Genomic DNA, 27,214 nt, shown 5'->3' on the forward strand with positions numbered 1-27,214 from the left:
CATCACCGCCCGTAGAATGCGCTGCGACAGGTTCGCCAGACTCAGATCGGATGCTCGCGCCTGTCGACGCGCGTGGGGTGTCCAAGAGCAAGAGCAAGAGCAAGAGCAAGAGAGTGCTTGTGAGCACGCGCGCGCGCGTGTGTGTGTGTGTGCTCATGTACTGGAAGCGTGCGACGGCATATCACTCACCTGATGACCCGTTGATGTTGGTCGTTGATGTTGGTTGTTGATGTTGGCCGGGACAGAGTTCTGCGCATCGTTCCAGGGCATGGAGGGCGTGTCGCTCGAGGCCAAGTACGCATCGTGGGGCGCGTCGTTGTATCGTGACAAAATCCGGACACTTGCGGATGGCGCTGGCTCGTGGTCGCTGGCCGAGGCTCAGTTGCGGATTCCCGAGCCCGCACCGCTGCCATCGCCGTCGATGGGCTCGTCGCTCGACTCGCCGGCCGGCGAGGCTGCAGCCCGGCCGGCCATGCAGGGCTTTGGTTCGGACGGGCGCACACATAATCCCGACGAGGGCAACGGATCCGGTGGCTCGTTCTTCTCGTCGATCGCCTCGGGCTGGTCGTCGTTTGCCGCCAAGGCTACGGTGGCGGCCAAGTCGGCGTCCAAGGTCATTGCCGAAAAGTCGACTGTTGCCGCCACCAAGGTCAAGTCGTCGTCGCAAAAGGGATGGTCCTCGGTCCGGGCCTTTATCGATGCCCGCTCGCAGGGCGAGGGCGGCGAGCCGGGCGCGGCTAACCCCGAACTGTACGAGGTCGATCCGTCCGATCAGGGCGTTTCGGCCCCGGAGCCGTCGACTTCCTCCGCCCCGCCGACGGTTACCGAGGTCGAGATCGCTGAGCAGGATGCTCGGCTTGCTGCACTCGGCCTAGGCGGCCCGCCGCCGTCGTCAGAGCCGGCCTCCACTAGCGATCCCACCACAGACTTTTTCTCCAACCTTGCTGCAAGCCCTGCGCCTGCCGCAACGACGACGACAACCACCACAACCACGGCGACAGCCTCCTCTTTGGGCTCTCCCACTGCCAACACCCCGACTGCTGTCGCTGTCGCCGACGATGGTGATGTTGACGACTGGAATACAGCCTGGTGATCCCCCTCTTTCCTCTTTGCCCACCCCCGCCTCCACACAAAACTCATCACCCACCATCATAGCAAGCAAGCAACAAGCAAGCAACAAACCAGCTATTCCCTGCCCAAGTTGCTCATTCCTCCACCATTGCTTTGTCACTCAACTGCTGCCTGCCACTCTTTTAGTCAGTGCCGTCGTCGGTCTGGACAGGTCGGGCGCCAAACCAGTGACCGCCAACCGACCAACTCCCCTGACCCTCCCCCTCCCCTCCTCCCCCCCCCCCTCAACACCACCACAGTCCGTACAACACCACACCCAACTACCTCCCTCCTCCCCAACCCCTCCACCCCACCCCCCTCCACCCCCTCCACCCCCACCTCCCACTACATTGACCAAATAGCTAGACCTACACAATGTCTTCTGCAGGGAGCACACGGAGGGTCTCCTCCGCCTCCTCCTCCTCATCATCTACATCCTCCTCGGCAAGCAAGTCTTCTGCTTCGGTTGCTTCCGCTACCAGTCATGATCGTCCATCCTCAGCAGCATCGTCCACAAGCGCTGCATCTGCCTCTAACCCGGGCTCGGCTGGCTCGGCTCATAGCTGGCTGGCTCGGCTGGCTCGGCTCATGGCGCGGCGAGGGTTGCGGCATCGGCCTCGACCACATCTGCCGCATTTACGGCATCTGCCACATCCACGGCATCTGCATCGATACCCACAGAGAGCGCTGGGCGTGGCTTACAGGGCAGACAGGTTGCGAGCAACGTGTCTTCGTCGCAGCTATCGGCTGGCGAAGGTGACGTTGATGGCGGAGAGGAGAGGCCGAGTGGACCGAGCAGTGAGCCGAACGCTAACGCGCTGGCCATGGCGTTCACCTATGGGTTCAACAAGAACATCCTGCAGGGTGTGCAGGCGCTTCGGACCCGCAAGCGCAACGTACGCTGAGAGAGCAAGAGAGGGGGAGCGAGCGAGAGAGGGAGGGAGGGAGCGAGAGTGTGGGAGCGAGAGTGCGTTGGCTAGGGCAAAGCGACTCACCTTACATGATGGTACTGGCACGATGCCACTGGCATAATGGTACGACGGTTTGGTGTGTGCGATGGCAACAGGCGATGTTCTACGTCTCGGGCCACACCGGAGTCATCCACGACCTCGACACCAACCAGCAGCAGCTGCTTCAGGGCCACTGCAACCCAATCACGGCGGCGTGCGTGTCTAAGGACGCCAAGTGGATCGTGACGTCCGACACAGGGCTCGATTCGATGGTGATTGTTTGGGAGGCCGCAAGCGGGACGCCGGTCAAGACCATCTTCCAGTCGCAGATGGATGCGCTGACTGGGTTTGCCAACTCGGGCGTGGTTGCGCTCGGACTCTCGCACGGTGCACGGTTCCTAGCGACGCTGTCGTCGACGTCGCCGCAGATGCTGGCGCTTTGGGACTGGGCGGCACTGCCGGGGCCGGACGAGGTGGGCGCGGACGACGCGGTGCCGTTTGCGCCACTGGTCTTTGCGCATGTGCCGACCACCGACCTCCAGCTCTCGGTGGCGTTCAACGAGTACGTCAAGGGCCATGAAGGGACGAGCCTGGTCACCAACGGTGACTCGCGGGTGGTGTTCTGGCACTGGTCGCCGGACGAGCGAGTGTCGACGACCGCCGGCGAAGACGGCGGTGACGACGGCGACAGTGGCGGCGGCCTTGTCTCGCAGCACAAGCTCCACTTTTACGCCCCGCCCATTGTGGCGTCCGAGTTTAAGCACGCCATGGGCGCGTTTACACTCTCGATCTTCCTCCCACATGGCGAGCAGGCGCTGACGGCGACGGTCGACGGCGACGTCATCCTCTGGGACCGCGGCCTCCCCGAGGAGGGCCTCAAGCCGACAGACAAGAAGGCGGTCAAGGCATTGCAGCTGCACTCTGACGTCGCCATCAACGTCATCATTGCCACCAAGGATCACATCGTTACCGGCGGCGAGGACGGCATGGTCCGGTTCTACGACTACTCGTTCCACCTTGTGGCCTGGTTCGAGGAGCTGCACGCCGGGCCGGTGACCTCGCTCTCGTTCATGCCTGAACTCGCGCCGCTGGGCGAGGGCGGCGACGAGGGCGCCGGGTGGCGGCCGGGCTCGGTGCCGGCACCGCCGCGGCGGGCGCTTGTCGGCGCCCACAAGAGCGTGGGCGAGGCACTTGACGAGGAGCTCAAGGCCGCTGACTTTCTGGTTGGCACCGCCGACGGCTTGGTTCTCCAGGTCCACGCGTCCAAGTTTGGCCAGCTCGGCGTGATGCCCGAGGACCAGTCGACGGTCCTCATTGAGGCACACAACGACGCGGTGCTTGCGCTGGCGACGAGCCCCGCGGCGCCGCTGCTGGCCATCACTGGTGCCTCGTCGCTGCTGCAGGTCTTTGACTACGAGGCCAAAGCGCTGGTCGTCTCGCGGGTCATCGACGAGGACCCCAACTGGGTGGCCAAGATGGAGGCTGCCGAAGCCGAGGCCGGGCCTGGCGGCGATCTTGGTGAGATTGAGGGTGCTGAGCCGCCCGGCGCGCATCTTCAGGCGGTGGTGTACGACCCGACCGGCCTGTTTCTGGTTGTCGGCTCGGCGACCGGGGCGGTCAACGTGCTCGACGGGGCGACGCTTGCGCTCACACCCAAGGGCCACTTTACCACCTCCAAGGGCGCGGTTCTCCACCTCGCCTTCTCCGAGTGCTCCACATATCTGGCGGCCGCCGACGCCGACAACTGCGTTGCGATTTTCCGCGCGACGGAAGCAACCCAGGCGACCCTCTCCAAGGCCAAAACCAACTCCAAGGTTTATGCAGCGGCGGTGGCGGCAGCGGCGGCCTCAGCGGCGAGCGAGGCGGCGGACCTTGTGGCGTCGACAACGGCTGTCGGTGGTAGTGGCAGCGGCGGGATTTTTGTCTCGTCGTCGGCAGGCGTGCTTGCGGCGGCAGCGGGCATCGAGCGGCCAGAGCTGCCGCCGGTCTCGGAAGTCGAGGCGGCGTACGAGTATGTGGGCCGGTTCCGGTCACACTATGCGCAGATTGTGGGCCTCGCGTTTGGGGTGGGCAAGGACGACGCGCCGCGGCTCATTTCACTCGGTGCAGATCGGCACCTTGTCGAGTACGACCTGGCCAACTCGAGCGTGACCGGCGGCGTGGCGATTCTGGCGGCGACCAAGATCGAGGAGACGGCGGTGCCGACGGCGCTCTGGTGGCACCACAACAACTCGTATGTGGTTGCAGACTCAGAGTACAAGTTCAAGGTGCTGACGAGCGAGCGCCAGCCTGCAGTGCGATCGACGTACCTGGCGCCGACGTACGGGCTGCCTGTCAACGCGCTCGCGCCGCTGCCGTCGCGGTCGGGGCTTCCGCGGTACGCGGCGTACGCGACGCCGGAAAAGGTCATCGGCCTGCTCAAGTTGCCGCTGGACGGCAACCCGAACAAGGCGATGGGTCTCATTGCGCAGCCCGGCGCGGTGACAGCACTGGCAGTGTCGTCAGACGGCAAGTATGTGTTCTCTGCCGGCGGCGACGACCTGGCGGTCAACCAATGGGGCGTGCACACCGAGGCGCTCGACGTGCAGGCAGCGCTCGGCGGCGAGGGTGTGGACCCATATGCAGCTCTAATCGAGGGCGGAAAGGACGGCCCGTTCTACGAGGACATCAAGGACTACTTTTACTATGCCCAGATCCTGACGCAGGGTGAGAACACCACCGAGGAGCGCGACGTCGACAACCATGTCCACGTCGACCGTTTGCCAGACATCATGCGGGCACTCGGCTTTTATCCAACCGAGCACCAGGTCGACAACATGATCAACCAGGTCAAGTACTCGCAGTGGGACGTGACGCAGCGAATCCGGACGCACCTTGACTTTGAGGAGCTCATCATGATCTACGTCAACCATCGGCCGGTCTTCAACGTCGGTCATGCGCAGATTGCTGCCGCGTTTGACGCGCTCGGCGCGGAGCAGGTGACCGGCCTCCTCCAGCGCGAGCGGCTGTTCACCTTTTTGCAATCGCGCGGCGAGGCCATGAACGAGCAGGAGCTCCTCGAGTGCCTGGCTGCGCTTGTGGCCGATCGCGACATCGAGGAGGTTCTTGGCGCCAACATGACTGCTGCTGACTTTGCCGAGAGCGTCCTCGGCTTTGATCCTCCTCTTTGAGTACACACACACGCACACACACACACACACAAACTTAGCTGGGAAAGCTCTGCCGCGTCTGCTTGCCCCGACCGCCCGTCTCTCCTGCCGAGTCTTGCCCAACGCCAGTGAGCCCCGAACCGGCCACAGCTCACTCTTTCGACGAGCCCGTGCTCAGCGACAGAGAGCGAGTCAAGGTGGAGGCCATGCCCAACGTGCTTGACCTGCACAACGCAGACTCTGAATCCATTCCCAGCACACCGTCCAACAGCAGTTCCAGAAGTCATGACGGAGAGTATGGTCATGGTGGTGGCCAAGCTGGACGAGCTGGGCAAGCTGGGCAAGCTGGGCAAGCTGGGCAAGCTGGACAACCTGGTCTCCTCCGACATGCCTCTGATACAGGCAACGTCCGGCTCTCCTTCCCACAAGGAGGGCAAGCACGGATGACCACGGCATCATCGCTCAAGGACGTTCGCTCTGTTCTCAAGAACAAGCAATGGCTTGATGATCATGATCGTTTGAGAGCTGAGAAGGGTACGCATGTCATGGTGCAATGGCACGAGTCACGTGAGCCCGTGCCCCAGGTCGAGGGGGGGGGGGGGGTAGGGAGAGAGAGAGAGGAAGGGGGATGGAGTACATGTGACTTATGTGTGTGTATATATGTGTGTGTATATGTGTGTGCGTGTGTGTGCGTGTGTGTGTATGTGTGTGTATGTGCGTGTGTGGGTCGTGGTTGGCGCGCGGGTGGCGCGCGGGGTGGCGGCGGTGGCGGGAACCTGGACGGCGATGGCTCTATCTGTCTATCTCTCCCTCTCTTTCTTGACTATGGTCTGATACCGGAACGTTATATCTATCAACAGCCCGGCTTGACTCGCGGCTTCACGAGGCGCTGTTGGTCGACTCGAAAGAGGAGGCTCTGGCTCGGGCAGCACACTACATTGATGTGGCGCTGACCGAGCGCAAGGTGCAGCTCGGCGGTCTCACGCGGTTCCAGCGCAATTTGTACCTGCTCCGCAAGAACTGGATGTACCTGTGGTTCATCCGGCTCAATATCCTTCTCCAGCTCGGCCTCGTGCTCATCGAGCCGGCGTCGCGGCGGACGGCGGAGGACAACCACAAGCAGTTTCTTGCCGAGGTCATCATCGGCTCGTTTTCGGTCTTTATCCAGCTTCTGGATGTGTGGATCCGGGCGTATCCGTTTGGCCTCTCGCACTTTAAGGAGCCGTGGAATTCGGTCAATGCAGCTGTGGTCTGCATCAATGGCCTGGACATCATTTTCCGGCTCTCGCGGGTCAGCTCGTTCCGGTTTTCGCGGGCGGCACGACCGCTTCTACTCATCGCGCAGTCGCGGCGCCTGCGGCAGACGTTCTCGCTTATCGTCAAGTCGATGCCGGCGGTGCTCGGCGTCGGGCTCATTTTCTTTGTCATTACCGCTTGTTACGCGCACCTCGGCGTTATGCTCTTTCAGGGCCAGTACAGCTACCGCGAGGATGAGATCCCGGCCGGCGACTTTAACACGTGGTCGGCGGCCATGCTCTCGCTCTTTTTCCTCATCACCACCGAGAATTACCCGATGATTATGTACCCGGCGTTTGACGTCTCGCAGTACGCGTCGGCGTACTTTATGTCGTTCATCTGCGTCCATTTCGTGCTCATGGCACTCCTTCTGGCCGTCGTTTTTGACGCCTACTCGGAGGAGCACCGCAGCCACATTGTGTCGTCGCTGGTCAAGGAGAAGCGCAACCTCATGCTCGCCTTTCACTGCATTGACCGCGACAACTCAGGCTTTGTCGATGTCTCCGAGTGGGAGGACTTGCTGAGAGTCATCCGGCCCGACCTCGACCCGGAGCAGTCGCGGCTCATGTTTGCGCTGCTCGACACCGACGGCGACGGCGAGCTCAACGTCGACGAGTTCACCATGCTCGCCGACATGCTGACGTGGAAGTTTGAGCGCCTGCCGGAGCGCGACCTGTGGCAGCGGATGTGGGACAAGGTGGCGTCGGTCATCGGCGTCCCGCTTGCCCTTCTCTACCTCGTCGCCATCGGCAAGCCCCTGGAGTACGTGTACAAGGCCGCCATCATAGTCAATGCCATCCTGCATCTTGTTTACGTCGAGGACACACTGCCCAACTTTGTCGCCTACCTGCTCCTCATCTTTGTCATCTTCTTTACTCTTGTTCTCGCCATCAAGCTCTGCGGACTCGGATACTCGACGTTCAAGTCGTCGGCGTTCAACCTGTGGGACACGTTTGTCATCGGCACGACCTGGATCTTGTACATCTGCTACAAGGCCGGCTGGGTCCCGCACTTTTACAATGTCACGTGCTTCCTCCTTCTCTCGCTGTGGAACGTCCGCCAGCGGCACAACGGGCTCATCGCCAAGATGCTCGGCATCGACGAGCGGTTTGACTCGTTCCTGGCCTCGGTCAAGCAGTCTGGCTCGATCATCTTCTCGCTCCTTGTCGTCGTCTGCCTCCTCCTCTACTCGTACGCCATCATCGGTATGGAGCTCTTTGCCGGGCGGTTCGACAAGCCGGCTAACCCGCCGTACGACAACGAGGAGGCCAACTTTAACGACTTTGGGCGGGCCCTGCTCACATGCTTCCAGGTCCTTGCCACCAACAACTTTAACGAGATCGCCCGCTACGCTGCCTACTCGACGGGAAACCCGTACACTTCGTGGTACTTTATCTCGCTCTGGACGCTTGTCACCACCCTCCTGGTCGATCTCCTCGTCTCGCTCCTCATTGAGGCCTTTACCCGGACTGTCGACAACCCCGAGATGAACTCGCAGAGCTTCCTCCTTGGAGACGAGACTGGCTCGATCAAGGTCCGCCGTCGGCGCCGCTGGTCACGCGAACTCATCAAGCGCGACTTTTCCGAGGGCGATCGCGAGCAGCTCCTTGTCCAGGCTCGCGACGCGCTGGTGGTTAAGCTCACCCACTTTCACCAGCGCTCCATGCACACCATGCACACCCGCAACGCGGCGTACACCACCCTCCGCTCGCCTGTCGACGACATTGGCGGGACACACGTCAACGATGCCACCGAGTACTCGCCTCTTCTAGCCTAAAAGAAGGCAAGTCGCACCTGTCGCGCCATTGATCATGCCAGTCCGGCCTTGGAGCTCGTGTGCCGCGAGAAGCAGCAGTCGGTCGAGCGGCCGGTGAGTGTCAACACCCGACTCGACTCGACGCGGCGGGCATGGCAAAAGCAACAGGCTACAGCGAGATACAGTGGCATCACGGACGCCCGAGCGAGGGAGGAAAGTATGCCGGACTAGCTGCACGCGGGGTGTGTACGGCAACTGTGGGAAAGTATGTATGCGTGTTTGGCGGCTTCTTTCAGACCGCGCCGGCCGAGCAAGAGTGGGACGGCGATGAGGCGGCCCGCGACACGATGGTGGTGATAGACGGGTGGGCGGTGAAGGAAGGCTTTGATGACAGAGTCTCTGCTGGCAGCGACAGCGGTAGCGACAACGATAGTGGCAGAGAGGATGGTATCGCGGGTGGGGTTGGATCGACGGGCGAGCAAAGGCCGCGACCTTGCGGGCGTGGTCATGGCCACATGGCGAGCTTGGGCGATGACAAGGTGCTGCTGTTTGGGGGAACATACTTTGATGACGATGCCGATGACGATGTGTACCTTAATGATACATGGCTGTTTGATGTCGGCAAGCGCAAGTGGCAAGAGCTGGCGCGGTACGGCGCTGAGCCGCATCAGCGGGCCGAAGGAGTGATGGTGGCGGTGCCGGGTACGCACACTGATGTGTTGGCGGCGGTGCTGGCATTGATGGATCCGGATACTTTGGCCAAACTGGAAAGTGTCGGACTTGAGGTTCGTGCACGCGATGGATGCGCTGTGCTGTTTGGCGGGACATGCTGGCCGGACGAGATCGACTCGCGGTTCTACCGCGACGTTCGGGTTGCGGTCCTTGTGGGACGTGCTGACGGCGGGTGTGCGACCGGTGTGGCTTGGATCAAAATCAATGCCGGTGGGATCCGGCCGCCAACGCTGCGCGGGGCAACTGGAGTGTTTGACGCAGCGAGCGAGGCGCTCGTCATCATCGGCGGACGGCATCAGTCGCCGTTCGACGACGTCTTTTACTACGGCGACGTGTACTCATTGGATCTGCTGAGCATGACGTGGGAACAGCTTTCTGTAACTGGCGATGGCTTCCGCCCGCGTTTTGACCTCGGTGCGGCGTACGTGGGACCGCTGGAGCGCACGATCGTGTTTGGTGGCAACGTTGTGGACGACTACCTCGACGACGGCCCACACAACGACGTGTACGAGCTCAACACCAACGTGTCGCCGGCGATGTGGCGGGCGGTGGGCCGAGGCAGCTCTCGCGCACCAGGAAGACGGTTCCAGCACGCGGTGGCAACCGTGAGCTGCGGCGAGTTTGTACGGGTCTTTGTGGTTGGCGGCTTCACCAACACTGGCGTCCGGGACGAGTACTACCCCGATCTCTCGTGGTTCGACCTTCCGCTGTTGTAGTGAGAATGGCGGGGGCGGTTAGCAGCTGTCCGCAGCGACGATGCTGGTCGTTGGACCGGGTGGCGTAGTTGGCTTCTGGGGTTAGGCGCGGTCGGCCTCTTCCCACATGCCCATGGCACTGCCCTCGGTCTTGTCCCTAGTGATGACCAAGAGCTGGCACCGGTCCGACATGCAACATACGTCCGATATGTGTCGTGGTGCATGACGAGGCCTATGCTGCTTGCGCCTTTGCTTGGGTCGTACGCGAAGGCCGTTTCTTGGCCGCCGATGCCCAAGCCGATGGCTATCCCGATGCCCGGGTCGAGAACTATCCCGATGCCCAGGCTAGTGTTTAGCCCGATGCCTAGCCCGTTGTCCAGGCCGATGTCTAGCTTCTCCAAATCACCAGCCTCCCCCCCCTCGCCCGTTCCCCTCCCCGGCCGCGAGCCCTCATCCACGTTCAGTAATCTCGGTCTGTCGATTTGTTCGACAGCACCTGTCGCCCCCCCTCCCGACACCACGCACCACTACCCAGCACCCGTACAGCCGAGCCATGTTCCGCACATGCATCAACATCGGCCTCCGGCAGCATGCAGGCATTGTCCAACGTAGCGTGTCTTCGCTGAGCAAGCTTGTTGACTTGGACGTCCGTCATCCGCACTCGCGTGACCGCAAGACCAAGGTCATCTGCACCGTTGGTCCGGCCACCTGGGATGCCTCGGGCATCTCCTCCCTGCTGGATGCTGGGATGAACGTGATGCGGCTCAACTTTTCGCACGGCAGCTACGAGGACAAGGCAAAGGCCATTGCTACTTTGCGTGCCGAGCTGGATCGCAATGCTCGGAGTGACGTCGACTTTGACGACGGCTCGTGCGAGGATCTCTGCGCCATTGCTGCCGACACCAAGGGTCCCGAGATCCGAACGGGCGCTGTGGCCGACGGCGCAAAGGCGGTCGAGCTTGTTGGCGGCTCCACCGTCGAGATCACCACCGATCCGCAGTTTGCTACCTCGTGTACGGCAAGCAGGCTCTTTCTCGACTACCCAGACTTTGCCAACGAGGTGAGCGAGGGCCAGACCGTGTTTGTCGACGACGGGCTCATCGAGCTGACGGTGACCGGCCTGCACCCAGGTGAGGGCGCGGTCGATGCTAAAGTGGTCAACGGCGGCATGCTTGGCTCAGGCAAGGGGATCAACTTGCCGGGCGCCTCGCTATCACTGCCGGCGGTGTCGGAGCGCGATGCGGCGGACCTGGCGTTTGCTGTGGAGCAGGACATGGACATTGTCTTTGGCTCGTTCATTCGCTCGGCAGCCGACATTGCGGACATCCGTACGGCGCTCGGCCCTGCCGGCGCGCACATCATGGTCATGGCCAAGATCGAGAACTGGGAGGGCGTGCTCAACTTTGACGAGATCCTGGCAGCTTCGGACGGGATCATGGTGGCACGTGGCGATCTCGGCATCGAGGTTCCGGCGTCCAAGGTGTTTCTCGCGCAAAAGTCGATGCTGGCCAAGTGCGTACTCGCCGGCAAGCCGGCAATTGTGGCGACTCAGATGCTCGAGTCGATGGTGAAGAACCCGCGCCCGACGCGGGCCGAGGTGTCGGACGTCGGCAACGCCGTCGTCGACGGCGCGGACGCCGTCATGCTCTCGGGCGAGACTGCAGTTGGTGCCTATCCGCAGGCTGCGGTCCAGATCATGGGCAAGGTATGCCAGGAGGCCGAGGCGGTCATCGACCACGGCGAGCTCGGCGCAAGCATCCGCGGACGCCACGCCGCGTACGAAGACGTGCTGGTGAGCGTCGGTGATCACCACAAGGACGCGACCCGCGATGCCATCGCGTCGGCCGCCACCGACGCTGCAGCCCGCATCCAGTCCCCGGTCATTGTCGTTCTCTCGGCGTCGGGCGGAACCGCCCGCGACGTCGCTCGCTTTCGGCCCGAGGTTCCGATTGTGGCGGTGACCGACGACGCGCGGGTCGCGCGCCAGCTCAACGTCTCCAAAGGCGTGTTTCCGGTAGTTGTTGCGCCGGCGCCGTTGGACGCGATGCGCGCATCGGGCGTCGCGTTCGGCAAGTCGCTCGGCCTTGTCGCGCCCGGCGACGAGGTCGTGGTCGTCGCAGCCGTCGGCGACGACGCCGACCCGACGGTCGGCATCCATGTAGCGCACTGAGGGGCAACTATGTTTTACTCGCGCAGAACCACGTCGCCGTCCTCGTCCGAGTACTCCTCGTCGTCGGCGGCTCCGTCGTCCTCGTCGTCCGACGTCGAGCGGGCGACGTCGAGCTCGTCATCGGTATCGGCATCAACCAGGTTGAGCAGGTCGCCGTCGACTAGCTTCTGCACAATGTTGACAGCGATAAAGCCAAAGAAGTAGCGCTTGGACGAGATGACCTGGTAGCCGGTAAACTCGAGCATGACAGCGAGCTCCGTCTCGGTCGGGTACGCATCGAGCGAGCGGGCGATGTAGCCGTAGACATCCGGCGAGCCATGAACCAGGACGCCCCAGAGGCCGCCCCAGAGCAGGAGGAGGTAGTAGTAGGCCCAGGCGAGCGGAGCAAAGTCGGGCTTGCAAAAGTCGAGCCACGCCGCCACGCCGCCGACGCGCAGCACACGGTTGGTCTCCTCCAGCGCCTCCATGATAGACGGTGCGTTGCGGAGTGCGTACGAGCCGGTCACGAGATCGACTGCGCCGTCCTCAAACGGCATGTGGCACATGTCCGACTGCACAAAGTACACGTTGTCGAGATCCTCACCGTCGGCGCGCTCGGCCGCCAGATCGAGCATACGGCCCGAGAGGTCAGTCCCCACCACGTCGGCGCCCGGAAACGCCTTGGCCAGCGCAAACGTCACGTCGCCGGTCCCGCACGCAACGTCGACGACGCGGAGAACCTCGTCGCCCTCGTCGCGCTCCGCGAGCTCTGCGACTGCCGCTGACACATCGGAAATGAGCGCCTTCTTCCACGAGGCGTCCTGCCCAAACGACAGCGCCTTGGTGATAAAGTCGTACGCCGGTGCCACGACCTGAAACAGTGCTTCGTTGTACGTGAGCTTGGCAGTTGCCTCGTCCAGGTACGCCTCGGCCGAGCCCATCTCGGCAAGCTTCTGGACGGCCGTGATCTCATCGTCGTCGACGTGGAGCCGCAGGCGGAGCACAATCATGGCAGCACCGAGGAGAACAAGGATAGCAAATGCATCGCGGTTCGACGCGTCGAGCGAAACCGAGCTCACCGCGTCGGCGCCGCAGCCGCAGCCGAGCAGCCAGAGCTGGGCCAGAGCCAGCCAGGCCATGTGAGCCCAGGCGCCGGCAGGCGAGCGGCCTGCAAAGGCAGCAATGGCAGCGCCGAGAACGTGCGGGGCCCAGACAAGGGTGGTGCTACCCGCAGCCACGGCCATGACATCGCGAGCAGCAGTGGCCAGGGCCAGCGGGATCTGAGCCAGCAGGGCAGCAGGCTTGGCCGAGGTGGTGATGGCGGCGAGCGGAGCGCCAGCCACAGCAAAGACAAATGCCCAGATAGCCAGCAGAGAAGCGAGAGAGTAGCCAGGATCAGCACGGAGAGCCAGAGCCAGGTTGGGAACGGTGGTCAGCTCCACAGCATGAGCATGGATGGCGGTGACGGCAGCCGTAGTGGCGAGGGCAAGCAGCGGGAGGACAGAGCCTGCCGAGGTCGGGCCGGACCGAGGGAGCGTCAGGTACGCCAGGGATGCGCCTGTAGCGCACGCGAGTGTAGGGATCCACTCCATGTTGCTCGGCGACAGAGGGGTGGCGGAGAGCGGGGGTGAGGTGGGAGGGTTGGCAGGGCTGGGGGGGGGGTGGCTGGCTCTGTGCGTTGCGGGATGGGGGGAGTGGTATCTGGGGCGGCGGTTGGACGGTGCGAACAAGAATCTTTTTTAGTGTGTGTGTTGGGTGGGGGGTGGTGGGGGGGTGCGCTTGACGAGGCGATGCGGACGACGCTGAGACGCTGAGTATACGACAGCGTGTAAGCGACGACAACAAGGCCGCACCTGTACTACCTTGACTCACTGCCGCGACTGTGGCTCGATCCCATCGAGTGTAGCACACATCATCCCCACCGCGCTAATCTGACAACCAGTACGCAACCGAGTAAAGGGTGACGGCGACGTGTTTACGCCACCGTGCCCAGGGTAGGCGGCTACTGCTGTGGCGCCGGGAGTTCAGGGACGCGCGCATTGTGGTCAGCGGCCCACTGGGTGAGGTCTGTGGCGCACTCGGGGCAGGCGAGACAGTCTGAGTTGATCTTGGAGTACATGTCGAGGAGGGTGTCGATGAGCTCGTCGCGCGAGATGTCGTCGCGCGGGTCCTTGCGCTTGCGGCGGCGCGGCGGCGGAGCAGCAGTTTCGGCGGCGTCGGTGACGGCAGGAGCATCAGCCTCGACCGGGGTGTCGTCTGGGAAGAGGGCACCCGAGTCGACGTCGTCTTGGAGAGCAAGGTAGGCCTGGCGGATGAGCTCGACCTGCATGCGGACCGACTTGTCATCGGGCTTGTCGACAACCATGTCGTCGGCGTCAAGAACCTGCGGCACGTCGAGCCAGTCTTCGGCAGCATCGAGGGCGGCAGACCAGGCGCTCACGGGATCGTCGAGGGCAGCCGACTCGTAGTCGAGGATCTTGGGCGAGAGCGAGTCGAGGAGAGCAGAGACAAGCTTGCCGTCCTGCCAATGGGTGGAGAAGTTGTCGACCGGCACGCCCGGGTAGCGTTCGTTGTCCTGAACCCGCGACTGGACCCACTTGAGGAGATCGTCAGCCGAGGCCTTGCCGCCCGACTTGTCGCCCTGGCCACCGACCCAGGTGACGAACAGCTGCCAGATGAAGCCCATGACGAGGACGGTATCCTTATCAACAAAGTTCTCCGGCGCCACATCGGGCTTGAAGCCGTGCTTGACGAGCAGGCCCAGGGCCAACGAGCAGTTTTCGATCTTCTGGATCCGCATGCGGGGCTTCTTGACATGCTTGGGAGCCTTGTCCTGGCTCACCACCTCGGCCAGCGGCAGCAGATAAAGTCCATCCTCAAAGGCCTCATCCACCTCACCTGGCAGCTTCAGTCCCCGCTCTGCGATCTGCGAGTCAACCCATGCACGGAATGCCTATATGTGCGGATGACGGTGATGAGTGTGTGTGTATGGGGAAGGGGTTGAGGGGGGGGGGGGGGGGGGAGGGGGGCGTACCTTCTTCTGCTGGAGAACCCAGTGGGGGGTGGTCTCAGAGGAGGACATGGGTGAGGGGAAGGAGGAAGGGGAATAGAGATAGAGAGAGAGTGTGTGTGGTGGTAGTGGTGGTAGTGGTGGTAGTGGTGGGGAGATAGAAGAGAGAGGAGAGGAGAGGTGATGTGTATGTATGTATGTATGTGTGTGTGTATGTGTGTGTGTGTGTGTGCGTGTGTTCGGTCCGCGGTGCGGGTGACGGCCACTTGATCAGCCCTTCCTCCCCCTTCCTCCCCCTTCCTCCCCCTTTCCCCCCCTTTCCCCCCCCCCCCCCCTCCCCCGTCCCCCTCCTCACCCACACACTCTCTCTCTCCTTTGGCCAACTATCCCCCGCCACCTCCATGCTACCACCCTCCCTACATCGGCGTATATTGCTGGTGACATGCGCGGCATTGGTAGCGGCTACTGCACTCTGGTTCGCCCTCTATCCGCTCACCCGGCCTCGTCCTCGTGCCTCTGCCAGCCAGCATCGCATTCGTCGTCCATCGCCCGCTGATGGTGCTGATGGGGATATTGCTGCTGCTGGTAGTGGCCTTGTCTGTCCTCATGGTCATGTAGTGTGGAGATCTTCGCATGACCTCAGTCGAGCTTACTGTGTCTGTGCTACCCGATTGCCTAATGCCACCGCTCCTACCTACTCGCGTTCCTGCGCAGAGGCCTTTCTGCCAGAGTGCCTCCTTGCTGCTCCAGGAAGCATTGACTCGCCAACGAGCGCAGGACTCAATCGCAGTCGCTTTCATCCGCATCACGGATGGTATGTGCCTTGCTCTGACGTAGTGGTCCTTAGAAAGGGCGCGCCGCTGCCGTGCGCCTGCTTCCGCGCGTGTACTGCCTGGCTGGAGCAGCACCACCCGGGGATCGCGGCCGACTACGACATGTACTGGCCGGGCGTCCGTCCACGATCTTGCCTCGCTCTGAAGGCGAAGCATGTTACCGACGGACGCCTGCTGGTTGCACCAGAGACGGTGCCGCAAATGGCTGTGGATGGGATGTGGCCCCAGGTCGATGCCACCGGCCGCGCCGACTGGCCGCTGGCACCAGCACCGCCCGGGACAGTCGTTCCGCTCATCGCACTGAGCGAGTGCGTGGACGAGTGCTCAGGGCACGGGCTATGTGTGAAAGGCCCGGAATGCAGCTGCTTTAGCGGCTGGACCGGCGAGACGTGCGATGTTGCGCATGTCGCCATCGACTGCCTCAACGGGTGCCACGGACCGGCCGGTGGCGAGTGCATCGCTGGTCGCTGTGTCTGCCGGCCCGGTCGCTGGGGCGATGACTGCGGCCGGGGCAGAGAGGTAAGCGTAGACAGTTGTCGAGCCAAGGTGTTCGTTGCAAGTCTCCCTGGCGCGTACGCCATCTCATGGCGGATGGGCTCGTTTGGCCGGGCGCTCGACTTTGGCCGGCCGACGCCGGCCGCCGTCTATGAGCAGGCCCTCGCCGAGACCCAGTGTCTGGTCGACGACGCGGAAAATGCTGACGTGGTGCTCATTCCCAGCGCCGGCGACCGCTGGTACCGTCGCGACGATGTGCTCGATTTCGTCGCAACCGCTTATCCGCGCGCAATAGCGCGGTGCGAGGCAGGCGATGCCGCGCTCGTCTGGCTGCCGATGGTCGACGACGCCGGAGCGGCCGTCTACTTTGGCCGCGAGGCCGGCGCAAGCGGGCGCATTCCGGCAGCGGCCAAGGTCTCGGTCTTTCTCGTCAACTCGGGTCTCGAGGCTGGTAGCTACTCGCCCTTTAGCCAGGGCGCGTTCCGGCCCGGTCGCGACATTGTCATCCCGCCGTATCCCAAGACCGAGTTTGCCGGCATCGTTCCACTGCCGTCAACGCCGGTCTCGCCCAAGATCTTCTTTTCTGGCTCGATCACGTCGACCGCTACGTGGCCGATTGCGCGCGGCAATGGGCGTGCGGCTGCGCTCGCCGCTGTCGAGCGGGCGGGCGCCGACCCCGCCGACTACGCCGTTCACCGCAAGTTTGTGGAGGGCTTTGACAAGAAGATGCGAGAGGCGCGGACGTGTCTCGCGCCGCCAGGCAAGAGCGGTGGATGGGGAATCCGGCTGGCAATGGCGATGGCTGTCGGCTGCGTCCCTGTCATTGTCGACGACTCGCGGCGGCACATGTTTGACGAGATCTGGGACTACAGCGGCTTTGCTGTGCACCTTACGCCAGCTGCGGCCATTGACGAGCTCATCGCCACGGTCGACGCCCTGAGTGACAGCGACGTAGCGAGGATGCGGGAAGAGGTTGCTTGTGCGCGGGCTGTTGTCACGTACGAGGCGTCGGTGTGGGCGCGGGTGAAGGAGGTGTTGGTGGCGCGGGAGAAGAGGGCAAGTCCGAAGCTTCCGTGCCAGCTGCTGCCTGCGAGTTGATGATGGCGATGCCGAGGAGCCGGGCGAGATCGGGATCGACAGAGGCGTCCATGTCGACTGCAGCCATCGCAGCGCGTGCCCGAGGCGACGGCTTCACGTCTGGATAGTACTGGGTTGACGCACGATCGACGGTGTTGGCGTGGATGGTCGGGTGGTGCTTGTTGGCGGTACCAAGCGACTCGGGCTTGAGATCGTGGGCCAGAAAGGCGGCAAGGGCGCGGCGCTCCTCCTGGGTGTAGGAAGCCGCCTGGACGCCACACGCGAGGCGGGCGGTGAGGACGCCCTTGGCCGGGAGCTTCGGATTGTCCACCGACGGCGCCACCCAGAGGTCGCGATGGTCGCGGTCGGCAAAGACATGCTCCCCGTGGACGACGCCCTGGACAAAGAGGACGAGCGAGCGCTCCGGTCCAGCGATCATGTGCCGGGCGATGAGGGCGCGGGCGGAGGAGGCCTTGGACTTGAGGATCGACGGGACCGAGAAAGCTTTGCCTGGCGCGACGAGGCGGTGCGAGCCGGGAACAAAGCCGAGGTGGATGTTGCCGGGGTCGGCGGCGTAAAAGATAGCTTGGACCCGCCGGACACCGGTGGTGTACATGTCAGTGTGGTCGACTGTGCACTTGGCGACGGTCTTGCGATCGACGCCAGATTCGCGACAGCGGACCATGCCCGAGTCAAGCGAGACCATGTCGCCACCAGTCATCGCCATGACAGCCGCGTGGAGACCGGGCTCGGCATAGAGGCGAGCAAAGGCGAGGCGGTAGGCGGCAGAGTGGTGGAGCTCGACGCCATGAATCCACTCGCCGGGCGCAGAGGCAACCAGCCTGTGCTTCGGCTTGGGCCGGGCGGTCCGCAAGTACGAAAACGACGCTATGCAGTGACCCTCGGCAGCGCGACGGGTTTTGACCTGATTGCGGAGCGCGATGCAGGCGGCATCAACCTTGGCCTCGCCTTTGGCCGCGGCGTCGACAGCGGCCAGATTTCCGGACAGCGTCTCTTGCAGCTCGAGGTAGCCTTCGGTGTGGCCGAACATGGCATCAAAGGCGTGCGCAAGGCCGGCAAGAACCGCGCCCTGGGTCTCGCGCGAGATGTCGGTGATGACGACCACGCCTGCCGTTTCCAGGGATCGCGTGGCAGCGGTGATGCTGTCGTCGTCGAGCTCATCTGCGCGGACAACCACCAGCGCCTCGTTCGCCTCCTCCAGCACGCTTGCCCACGCCTCCAGGTCCGGCTGGTCACTGCTGGCGCTGCCGAGCGGACGTGACTTGACGTTGCGCGCCGTGTCGTCCGCCGGGTCTCCCGGCGCCTTGCGCTTCTTGCCCGCACCCGAGCCTGACATAGGATAAAGGTGGATGCCGGTGGCTGTGGGCAGGCTTGTTGGTGGGTGGGTGCTGTCGACGAGTTGAGTGTGTCTGTATCTGCCCAAGTCGCACTGTCTTCCCCAAGTCGCACTAGCACGGCGGTATCGCTTTCACAGTGGCAGCGGACAATTGTGACGTTTCGCTGGCGAACGCCACGACAAGAGTCACTGCATGCAAGTCAACAGTTGCTATCGATACGGACTACTACAGCAACAGTCTACATCACCTCCACGTCCAGTAGGCTTGCAGTCCAGGTGCCACGGGAGGTACAAGCCAAGAGCGTGGCCCATACCATACTTTAAGCCAGATCTCTATGCACGGGCTCTTTCTCCGCCGACCACCTACCCCCCCCCCCCCCCCCCCGCGACTACATATATACATACCACTAGGAGGTTGTGGCAGGCCCTGTTTCATCATTTACAATCAGTGGTTCGGAGACTTCATTCCTTGCGCACATGCAAGTGCCACATTCCCGTGGCTTTGCATGTGATCTCCTCATTCGAAGCACCGAGTCCAGTCCGCGTGTGCTAGTTGCGAGATAAAGATGAGCGACTTTTGCCAGCCTGAGCACCAACCTCTCTCCACTCATCCCTCTGTCGTTCTCCCGAGAACTGCTAGTCAGAGACACACACGACACATAACACAATGGGTGCGTATGGTGGTTGCCACAGGAAGAGTGAGAGTGGACATCCCCGCATCCTCGCAGTCGATCCGCCCTTCCCCCTCCCTCCCAACACTGGTCTTGCTCCGTCCACGGGACAGACGCCCAGTTGCCCAACCCCGGCGGCTACGCGCTCTGCGATGGCTGTTATCACATACATCAGCCCAAGACGTAGCAATTGTCCTTCATGTGTACTGCTTTCTCAAAGACTTGCTACACATAGGCAAAGGCGATGACCATAGGGGATGCGATGGCGAGACATATCCATGTGTCGAGTCAGTGTTGCCTCCAAAATGTGTCCACGTGGGCCGGACATGCCACTCACCCATTTCTTTGGCTCGGCACCGTACAGAAAGCGCAAGCCGGAATTCTCCCACTTGGATGGCCTCGTTGGCCGCAGGCATCCTTCTGCCTGTCATCGGCATCTGCATTTGGGCATGCTTCTCCACCGGGTGGCTCTCGCTCTCGGTCCAGCCCTCCATCGCCGTCTACAACTTTTCGATCGGACTGCGCGAGTTCTGCATCCAGATCTTTTCCGACGGCGGCGAAACGAACTCGTGCACCAAGTACACCTCTGACGACAAGCCGTACTATCACGGCGGCCGTGTGACGCTCGCCCTGTGCATTGTCGGCGCAGTAGGCGCGGGGCTGTCGTTTGTCCCGGGCCTGCTGTTCTCGATGAGATGGGCCGGGCGTGCGGCGCTGGCCGCTGCTGCGGTTGGGGCTGCCATTGCTGCCGCCGGTACCACTGGCGCGTGGGCTGCGTACTACCACCTCGTCATCAACTCGTCCGAGTTGGATGGCGTCGACTCGTCTGATCTGCCTTCCAACTACAGGCCGAAAATCGATTACATGTTTGGCCTGGTGGCGTTTGCCTCTGCCTCCTCGACCGTGGCGTTCTTCGCCACGCTCGCTGGCCTCGTCAAGCGCGATAACAGCTACACCTCGATCAATTAGCTCGCTTTTACCCGTGAGCAAGCATTTGCCAGTGCTTAAATGCCGACCACATCGATGTCCTCATCTTCGTCATCCTCGTCCTCATCGGCAAACTCGATGCTCGTGCTGACCGGAGGCGGCGGCGCCGTCCGCGCCACGCCCACCTTGAACTTCTTGAGCGGCGGGCCGGTCGAGACCAGCGGCGATCCGAGCGACGGTGGCTGCCCGACTTGGGCGACCTGTAGCAGTGCTTCTGACTCGCGCGGGCGCTTGCGTGATACGTCTTGGGCGTCCGCGAGGCGCGAGACGGCGGCTGGTGCGGGTGCGGGTGCAGACACCGGCGCCGGAACAGCGGCGGCAACGGGTGCGGGCGCAGGCGCAGGTGCAGGTGCAGGCGCAGGTGCAGGCGCAGGTGCGGGGACCACAGGCGGCTCGGCAAGTGGCATCGGCACTGGATGTGGGGGCGCGAGGTCGAGGCTGAGCGGCATGGCCATTGGCGCGAGTCTGGGCGCCGACGTCGAAACGACGTCGACGACTGAGATCTCCTCGTCTTCGTCGTCGTCATCGTCGTCGTCAGCGTCGCCGTCATCGTCGTCGCCGCCGCCATCGCTACCACTTCCGACGCGACATCTGTGGTGACTGGGGTGGCTCACGCGGGAAACAGCGGTGCCAGCGACAGGAGTCCCAACAGCAAGCGCTGGGCGGAGATGCAGATCTCCAATCTGCCGGCTTGCGCCGTCGTGTGGCGCGATGCTAGCAACGGCAATGGGGCGATTAGAGACCGGTGCAAGAGGGCGGGCGGGCGGGGACGGCTGGCGAGGCAGCTCTGGCGAGACTGGTCGCGGAGGCGGTGGGTCGGCAGCGGCAACTGGAGGCGGCGGATGAAGCGGAGACTTTGGTGCCGGCGGTGGCGGCTCGATCTTGCGGGCAAGCGCGGCCTTGACTGTGGCGGCCGCCTTTTTGCATAGGTTGTGGAAGCGGGCCTTCATCGACGAGGCTGAGCGCGCGGGCACAAGCTTTCCGGCGAGCTCAGCGGCGATCTCGTTCCAAGGGATGAGAACGTCGGGCTGGGCAGTGGTGATGGAGCGGGCACGGAGTGCGTCAAGGAGCATGGCGTCGTCAGCCTCGGCCCAGTGCCGGTGGCCGGACGCGCGCTTGGTCTTGAACCGCGGGTCGACCACAGTGGCGGCGACTCTTGCTGCGGCCGACGTCAGCGTCGGGTCCGCGAGCAGAGTGGCCGAGAGGCCCGAGAGTGTGGCGAGCGACGTCATGTGCGACGGATGTGCGACGGCTGGCGGCTCGGGCGGTTCTACGCTGTCCTCGTCCGGCGGCGGCCCGGCGCGGGCGGCGGTCCGAGCCAGAAGTTGCGCGCCGCGGTCGGGGGCAAGGACCCGGGCGTACAGGCCGGCGAGGGCATCAAAGTCGGTTCTCGCCGCGGCGCGGATCTCGGGCTCGCTCATGCGGAGGACAACCGGCTTGCCCGTCGACGGGCGGAGTTGCGGGACGTACGGCGGGTCAAGCGAGGCGAGCAACGCCTCAATCCGCCGAGTCCACAGCTGAAAGGTGACGGCCTTGTCGGGAAGGAACGGCAATGAGCCCTTTTGGACGGTCTTGAGCGCGTCGGTGACGCAGTCGCGGGCAGCACGGCCGGAGCGAAAGGCATCGAGCCCGCCGACAGCCAGGAGCGGAAAGACATGGCGGGCAGTGTCGACCGCCGCCGCAGCTTTGGCCGACTCGTCGCTCGACGAGAGCTTGGCCGACGAGGCTGGTAGCCGCTTAGAAATTAGTGCGAGCGGGCGGACGTAACGGTAGTACCACTGGAGCATGATGAGGACGTGAAGCGGGGCGACGCAGAGCGAAGGCGACGGCGTGGTGCCGATGACAATGGTGCCGACGCCGTCAGGTGCCGCCCGCGCAGACGCGACCGCAGCGTCGACGTCGTCGATGGTCAGCTTGTTGACAAGGAGCGTGATGGGCGTCGCCACGCGCCCATGGACGGTGAGCGCGAGGAGGACGACGCCGGTGCAGTAGCGAAAGGCGTAGCGAGTCTTGGTGTAGACCTTGGGAAGAACAGCGAGGTCGGCGACGCCGATGTGTGGGAGGTCAGCACCAAGAGTGTCGAGGCGATCCGCGAGCTCGACGACCATGGCTTCGTAGATGGGCACGAGCCGGGTGAGGAGGGCGAGCACGTAGAGGACTTGCTCCTCGGCCTCGAGCATGTCTCCCGCTGACAGCGCGTCGACAGTCGACGCCGAGGCCTTGCCGCGCGAGCTGGAGCGCTTCTTCTTCCGTCCTGTTTTGCGGCTCTTGGACGCCGAGGCCTTGCGCTTAACCGGCAGCGTCGGCGTGGCCGGTGAGCTCGAGCGCTTGCGCTTGCCGCTCGGTAGCTGTGCCGGCCGCGGCAGCGGCTGAACCGGGACCGGGACTGGGACCGGTGGAGTGAGGTTGCCGGGCTGCGGCGGGAGTAGGCTGCCGGGCTGCGGCGGGGGCATGGTGGCGGAACGCAGCGGCTTGGACTCGGCATCGGTGCTAGCAGTGGTCGGAGAGGCCTGGCGGCGGCGGCGGCGGGCCGACTTGCGGGCCGAGTTTGTGGCGCGAGCGTAGTAGGCGCCGCGGAGATTGGCGAGATGGGTACCGAGCTCGGCCAGCGAGCCGGCGACGCGCGGGGTGGTCACCGCGTTCCGCTCACACGACGCCAGCTCGATGGAGCCCCAAGCCTTGGCTGCCGGCGAGTCGAGCGCCGAGGCCAGAAAGGCGTGCAGCTTGCAGAGACACATCCACAGGCCATACTCTTCCGAGCCCGAGAGACCGCGCGAGGCCGCGATGTTGTCGACATACGCCTTGAGCGCGTCATCGGCGGCAAAGAGCGCAAGGAGACCGGCAGTCCCGTTGGGATCCCACTCTGGCGGGCCGCGGACAACCAGCAGCGGGAGGCCATCGCCCGCGGCGCCCGACTCGACCACGCCCAGCACGCCGGCATGCAGCCGCCTCAACCATCTCCAAAAAGTCCTCGCGGTAGCCGTTGACGACAAGCCCATGTCCTTTGCATGCGCCTCGACGTATGCCGCCAGAGCCGGAGCCAGAGTCTTGACCTTGTTGGCAGGCAGGGCTGACTTGCGCAGCATCTGCTTGCCCGTCGCCGACGACTTGACCGAGCCGGCGGGTCGAGGAGTGGCAGCAGAGCCCAAAGCCGAGGCAGGGGCAGGGACTGGGGTGGGCACCGGCGCAGGTTTTGGGGCGGGGGCGGGGACAGGTACGGGTGTAGGTGCTGCTGCTGCTGTTGCAGTGGTGGTGGTGGTGATGGTGGTTGTTGTTGTTGTTGTGGTGGTGGTGGTGGCGGTGTTGGCGGTGGTGTCGGTCGTCCCTCCTCCTCCTCCTCCTCCGGCTGCTGTCACTATGGGCGAGGGTATGGGAATGAGGGCCGGTGGCGGTGGCGGTGTTGGGGCCTGTGGTCCGGACATTCCCTCCCTTCCCCACCGTACTCTCTCTCTCTCTCTCTCTCTCTATCCCTCGCAGGTGGTGACTTGTTGTGGGGTGGCCTCCACGTCGAGTGTTGCCTCACTTGCTTGCGACTGCTGCCAGTCGCTAGCACTCGCGACTGACGGAGCAAAGCCAAGTGGCTGACGGTGTCGAGACAGTCGGCTCCGGAGGAGTAGGAACACACCCACCCACCCATTGATGACGATCTACGACGACGACAATGACGATCTACGACGATCTACGACGATCTACGACGGCGGCGGCGGCGGCGGCGGCGGCCATCGGTGGTGACCATCTCGCCCATCCCCAACATCCTACTCCGCCTCACATACCCCACTGCATACTCCGATTTATCATCATCACATCACATCAACCCCAATCGCTGTCCCACTTGCCTATCCCAATCCCAACCGGCAGCCCCATCTGCCGACCGCTGACCACCGGCCGCTGGCGGATGTAGCCGCTAGCCAGCCACGGCAGCCACAACAACAGCGATACCGACACCAACACACTCGCTTGCCGGCCGAGCGGTCGCTCCGCTGGCTCGATGACCTGACCCTCTTTGCCATCACATCGTGCTGTCACTCGCATGGACATGAGCTGCCCCCCGCGCGCTCGCATACACCCGACATCAAGGTAAGAATCAAGCACCCAAGGTGTGCCCGTCGTCGTCGTCGTCGCCCACCTGCTAGGATCTGGAGATGATAAGTCGAGACCACATCCCCATACCCCCCACCGTCATTGCCCTTCCATGCCGCGCATACCCCCCCCCCCCCCCCCACCCCACCCCCCCACCCCCGCCCGAACCAGGCCGTCGCACCGCTATTGACTCCAGCCCAATGATCACCCCCCTCACCCGGAGTCACACGGCCAATCAAGGAACACAGCGGTACGTCACACGCGCCACCCTTTCCCCAAACGGGGGGGGGGTTGCCACACACGGCCCGAGCCTCTGTCTCCACCGCAGCCGTAGGCACACCTCACTCTCGATAACAGCATGGGCATCCGTCATCGTGTTGTGGTGCTTGCTGCTGTGGTGGGCTTTGTCTTTGCGTGCGGGAGCTGTGTGGACGGGTCCATGGACAAGGTGGCACCGGGCCTGTGGGTGGGCAACCAGCACTCGGCAGGCGATACGCAGCAACTCCGTGCGAATAGCATCACTGCTGTGCTCAATGTGGCCTGGGATCTGGACATCCGGTATCGGCTGGAGGACTATACGGGCAATGTGGATGACGACGACGAGCACCTCAACCAGATTCAGTACGAGAAGGTCGGCCTCGTCGACGGCCCGGGCAACCCGCCACAGGCCATGGCTGCCGCCATCCTCGCCCTCCACACCTACATGCAGCCGCGGGTCGGCCTCAAGTCGGATGATGCTGCAAAGTATCCCCAGCCCGTCCAGAACGTGCTCGTCCACTGCCACTCGGGCCAGTCGCGCTCCGTCACTGTCGCCGCTCTCTACCTGACCCTCACCGGGGCGTACTCTGCGTACGACACCGCCCTCGCCGTCGTCAAGTCCAAGCGCCACCTCTCATCCAACCACAATGTGCCGGCCAAGGAGCTGACTGCAATGGCTCGCTCGCTCGCCGCGCTTCCTCTTGCTCTCGACTTTGATCTCCCGTCAGCAACAACCGGTGGTTCGGGCTCTGGCTCTGGCTCGGGCACCACCACCTCCGGCTCGGGCACCACCACCTCCGGCTCGGGCTCGGGTTCGACCTCTGCGTCGGGCTCGGGCTCGTCGACGGGTGGCGCGACCCAGCCTGTTGGCGGTAGCAAGTCGAAGAACACGAGCTCGGGCGCCGTTGTCGGCGCCTCGATCGCTGTTGCGCTGGTCGTGACTCTCGTCGCGGTACTGGTCATTGTGCGCCGCGCGCCGGACTCGCCGTTTGCGCAGGGCGTGAGCTCACTCTGCAGCAAGCTCCGCTGCTGCTCCTCAGGCCCGACGTCGGCGTACTCGATGTCGACGCCACCCGAGTATGACTTTTAACCCGTTAAACATGTTGAACGCAATGCCTTGTCACACGTCCAGCTCGCGCCGCTGGACCCGGCACTCCCTGATCTCTTCTTTCAGCTGGCTCCGAGTCGCCTTGAGCGTGACAAGCAGCTCGACGGCATCGTGAGCCTTGGAACGAAGCGCGCCGAGCGCCTCGGGCGACGTCCGAAGCAACTCTGCCTGCTCGGCACCGGCGCGAGCTGCCTGGTTGACGGCCTGATCCTGCTCAAACGAGAGCTTCTTCTCGAGCTCGGCAAGCGCCACCCGGGTCTTGGCCTCGAGGCGGGTTGCCAGCGACTTCAGCTCACGATTGAGGAGCACTATCTTGCGCTGCATGTCAGCTTCTTCCTTGTCCATGGCATCGGCCTTGGCCTGCATGGCCACCAGCGTGGCCTTGGTCTTCTCGACCTTGGCCTTGGCTTTGGCGGTTAGCCGCTGCTCGCGAACGAGCAGATCGTTCATGCGGACAGTGTCACGGGCGACGGCCTCGATCTCGAGCAACGCACGGGTCTCGCTCTTACGGGCCTCGACGAGTTCGCGCTGCCCATCCGAGTACACTAACAGGCCACCGGACTGCGAACCGCGGCGCTTCCTGCGGCCTGGCTTGCTTCTGCTTGCGTTCATGCCCTGCGCGCTTTGCGCGCGGCGGCGGCGGCCAAGCCCCTCGGTGCGCCGCTTCTGTGTGCTTCGGCTCCGGTGCGGCGTCGAGGCATCGCCGCCGAGCGCAAGCTGGGCGGCGTTGAGCTCGCTGTCGGCGTCGGATGCGCTGGCGTCGGCACTGCTGGCAGGGCCCGGGGTGGCTGCGGCAGTGTCGGGCGGCGGGGCGCCACTGCCTCCGCGCTGCGCGTACGGCGACGGCGGCGAGCGCAATTCGATGGCGCGCAGAACGTCCGAGGCACCGGTCGAGCCCGACATCGGAGTAGCCGGCGAGCGGCCGGCAGCCGGCTCGGCCTTGGCATTCAGCTTGGCGGCGAGCTTCTTGCGGAGCGCAAGCTCTTCCTTGAGCATGGCCGAGACGTCGAGCGCGTTGTCGAGCGAACGGGCCGAGTGCGCCACCCGCGCCTTGGCGCTGCGAATGTCGTCGTCTTTGGATTTGGCGGCGGCCTCAAGCTGCCGAGCCTTTTTGAAGGCGAGCCGGGCGGCGACGAGCTCGCCGTCGGCGTCAGCGAGGGCGCGGACGGCCGATGCAGCGGCAGCCTCGGCCTCGACTACAAACGCCGGCGTCGTCATCCGAGCCGGCGGGAGGCCATGGCGCTCGATGGCGCGGCGCTTGCGCTTGGATACGTTAGCTGAGTGGCGGATGGCGTCGACGGTCAGATCCTCGCCGTCGAGCGCATCATCGGCATCCCCGACTGCAACCTCGGCTTCTTGCATGGCAATGAGCTTGTAGATGGTCTCCCGCTGCGAGGCCCGCATGGTCTCAAACTCCTGCATCCGCAGCTCGCGCTCCCGTTTGGCAAGCGCCTCCCGTTGGGCCATCTCCTCCTTCAGCTGCTCCTCCTCCCTCTCCTGA

At 63.8% G+C, this 27,214-nt stretch overlaps 11 protein-coding genes across 11 annotated transcripts in view; 5 read left to right on the forward strand and 6 right to left on the reverse strand.

The window, feature by feature from the left end:
* Window positions 1-50: 50 nt before the first annotated feature.
* On the forward strand, window positions 51-1,194 carry AMSG_07268 (uncharacterized protein; the record flags this gene model as incomplete). Its single annotated transcript, XM_013900741.1, has 2 exons — window positions 51-62; window positions 248-1,194. 2 exons carry the CDS (start codon window positions 51-53, stop codon window positions 1,091-1,093), a joined length of 858 nt encoding a protein of 285 aa, XP_013756195.1. The 3' UTR covers window positions 1,094-1,194.
* Window positions 1,195-1,934: 740 nt separating this feature from the next.
* On the forward strand, window positions 1,935-5,273 carry AMSG_07269 (flagellar associated protein; the record flags this gene model as incomplete). Its single annotated transcript, XM_013900742.1, has 2 exons — window positions 1,935-2,006; window positions 2,177-5,273. The coding sequence occupies 2 exons, from the start codon at window positions 1,935-1,937 to the stop codon at window positions 5,228-5,230; spliced, it is 3,126 nt and encodes a 1,041-aa protein (XP_013756196.1). The 3' UTR covers window positions 5,231-5,273.
* Window positions 5,274-5,358: 85 nt separating this feature from the next.
* AMSG_12060 (uncharacterized protein) lies at window positions 5,359-9,935 on the forward strand. Its single transcript, XM_013900845.1, has 2 exons — window positions 5,359-5,743; window positions 6,070-9,935. The coding sequence occupies exons 1-2, from the start codon at window positions 5,416-5,418 to the stop codon at window positions 8,280-8,282; spliced, it is 2,541 nt and encodes an 846-aa protein (XP_013756299.1). The 5' UTR covers window positions 5,359-5,415; the 3' UTR covers window positions 8,283-9,935.
* A 306-nt stretch (window positions 9,936-10,241) lies between these two features.
* On the forward strand, window positions 10,242-11,850 carry AMSG_07272 (pyruvate kinase; the record flags this gene model as incomplete). The annotated part of the gene is made up of 2 exons (XM_013900743.1): window positions 10,242-11,774; window positions 11,809-11,850. 2 exons carry the CDS (start codon window positions 10,242-10,244, stop codon window positions 11,848-11,850), a joined length of 1,575 nt encoding a protein of 524 aa, XP_013756197.1.
* A 22-nt stretch (window positions 11,851-11,872) lies between these two features.
* On the reverse strand, window positions 11,873-13,429 carry AMSG_07273 (ubiquinone/menaquinone biosynthesis methyltransferase; the record flags this gene model as incomplete). The annotated part of the gene is made up of 1 exon (XM_013900744.1): window positions 11,873-13,429. The coding sequence occupies one exon, from the start codon at window positions 13,427-13,429 to the stop codon at window positions 11,873-11,875; it is 1,557 nt and encodes a 518-aa protein (XP_013756198.1).
* Window positions 13,430-13,824: 395 nt separating this feature from the next.
* AMSG_07274 (uncharacterized protein) lies at window positions 13,825-14,999 on the reverse strand. Its single transcript, XM_013900745.1, has 2 exons — window positions 14,872-14,999; window positions 13,825-14,790 (listed from the first exon to the last, which is right to left on the reverse strand). Exons 1-2 carry the CDS (start codon window positions 14,917-14,919, stop codon window positions 13,840-13,842), a joined length of 999 nt encoding a protein of 332 aa, XP_013756199.1. The 5' UTR covers window positions 14,920-14,999; the 3' UTR covers window positions 13,825-13,839.
* A 632-nt stretch (window positions 15,000-15,631) lies between these two features.
* On the forward strand, window positions 15,632-17,846 carry AMSG_07275 (uncharacterized protein). Its single transcript, XM_013900746.1, has 2 exons — window positions 15,632-16,132; window positions 16,241-17,846. Exons 1-2 carry the CDS (start codon window positions 15,783-15,785, stop codon window positions 17,271-17,273), a joined length of 1,383 nt encoding a protein of 460 aa, XP_013756200.1. The 5' UTR covers window positions 15,632-15,782; the 3' UTR covers window positions 17,274-17,846.
* Window positions 17,367-18,609, reverse strand: AMSG_07276 (uncharacterized protein; the record flags this gene model as incomplete). Its single annotated transcript, XM_013900747.1, has 2 exons — window positions 17,367-17,372; window positions 17,404-18,609. 2 exons carry the CDS (start codon window positions 18,607-18,609, stop codon window positions 17,367-17,369), a joined length of 1,212 nt encoding a protein of 403 aa, XP_013756201.1.
* A 1,675-nt stretch (window positions 18,610-20,284) lies between these two features.
* Window positions 20,285-23,353, reverse strand: AMSG_07278 (uncharacterized protein; the record flags this gene model as incomplete). Its single annotated transcript, XM_013900748.1, has 2 exons — window positions 20,285-23,216; window positions 23,259-23,353. 2 exons carry the CDS (start codon window positions 23,351-23,353, stop codon window positions 20,285-20,287), a joined length of 3,027 nt encoding a protein of 1,008 aa, XP_013756202.1.
* Window positions 23,354-24,632: 1,279 nt separating this feature from the next.
* On the reverse strand, window positions 24,633-25,718 carry AMSG_12061 (uncharacterized protein). The gene is made up of 2 exons (XM_013900846.1): window positions 25,401-25,718; window positions 24,633-25,379 (listed from the first exon to the last, which is right to left on the reverse strand). Exons 1-2 carry the CDS (start codon window positions 25,566-25,568, stop codon window positions 25,167-25,169), a joined length of 381 nt encoding a protein of 126 aa, XP_013756300.1. The 5' UTR covers window positions 25,569-25,718; the 3' UTR covers window positions 24,633-25,166.
* Window positions 25,719-25,725: 7 nt separating this feature from the next.
* AMSG_07280 (uncharacterized protein) overlaps window positions 25,726-27,214 on the reverse strand; it is a gene marked incomplete at both ends in the record, with an annotated part of 1,888 nt that continues 399 nt past the window's right edge. Inside the window, one exon of the mRNA XM_013900749.1 lies at window positions 25,726-27,205. Coding sequence (XP_013756203.1) covers window positions 25,726-27,205 — 1,480 coding nt within the window. The remainder of the gene's footprint in view (window positions 27,206-27,214) is intronic.

This window comes from Thecamonas trahens, assembly GCF_000142905.1.
Source record: "Thecamonas trahens ATCC 50062 unplaced genomic scaffold supercont1.34, whole genome shotgun sequence".
NCBI classification, from domain to species: Eukaryota; order Apusomonadida; family Apusomonadidae; genus Thecamonas; species Thecamonas trahens.

Bases quoted from the DNA above. Each gene is read 5' to 3' on its own strand.
- AMSG_12060 (XM_013900845.1), top strand. From the start codon at position 5,416: ATGCCCAACGTGCTTGACCTGCACAACGCAGACTCTGAATCCATTCCC. The intron at 5,744-6,069 runs GTACGCATGTCA...ATCTATCAACAG, and splicing joins TCGTTTGAGAGCTGAGAAGG to CCCGGCTTGACTCGCGGCTT.
- AMSG_07274 (XM_013900745.1), bottom strand. From the start codon at position 14,919: ATGTCCTCCTCTGAGACCACCCCCCACTGGGTTCTCCAGCAGAAGAAG. The intron at 14,791-14,871 runs GTACGCCCCCCT...CCGCACATATAG, and splicing joins GGGTTCTCCAGCAGAAGAAG to GCATTCCGTGCATGGGTTGA.
- AMSG_07275 (XM_013900746.1), top strand. From the start codon at position 15,783: ATGTACTGGCCGGGCGTCCGTCCACGATCTTGCCTCGCTCTGAAGGCG. The intron at 16,133-16,240 runs GTGCATCGCTGG...GTTCGTTGCAAG, and splicing joins CACGGACCGGCCGGTGGCGA to TCTCCCTGGCGCGTACGCCA.
- AMSG_12061 (XM_013900846.1), bottom strand. From the start codon at position 25,568: ATGACCAGTACCGCGACGAGAGTCACGACCAGCGCAACAGCGATCGAG.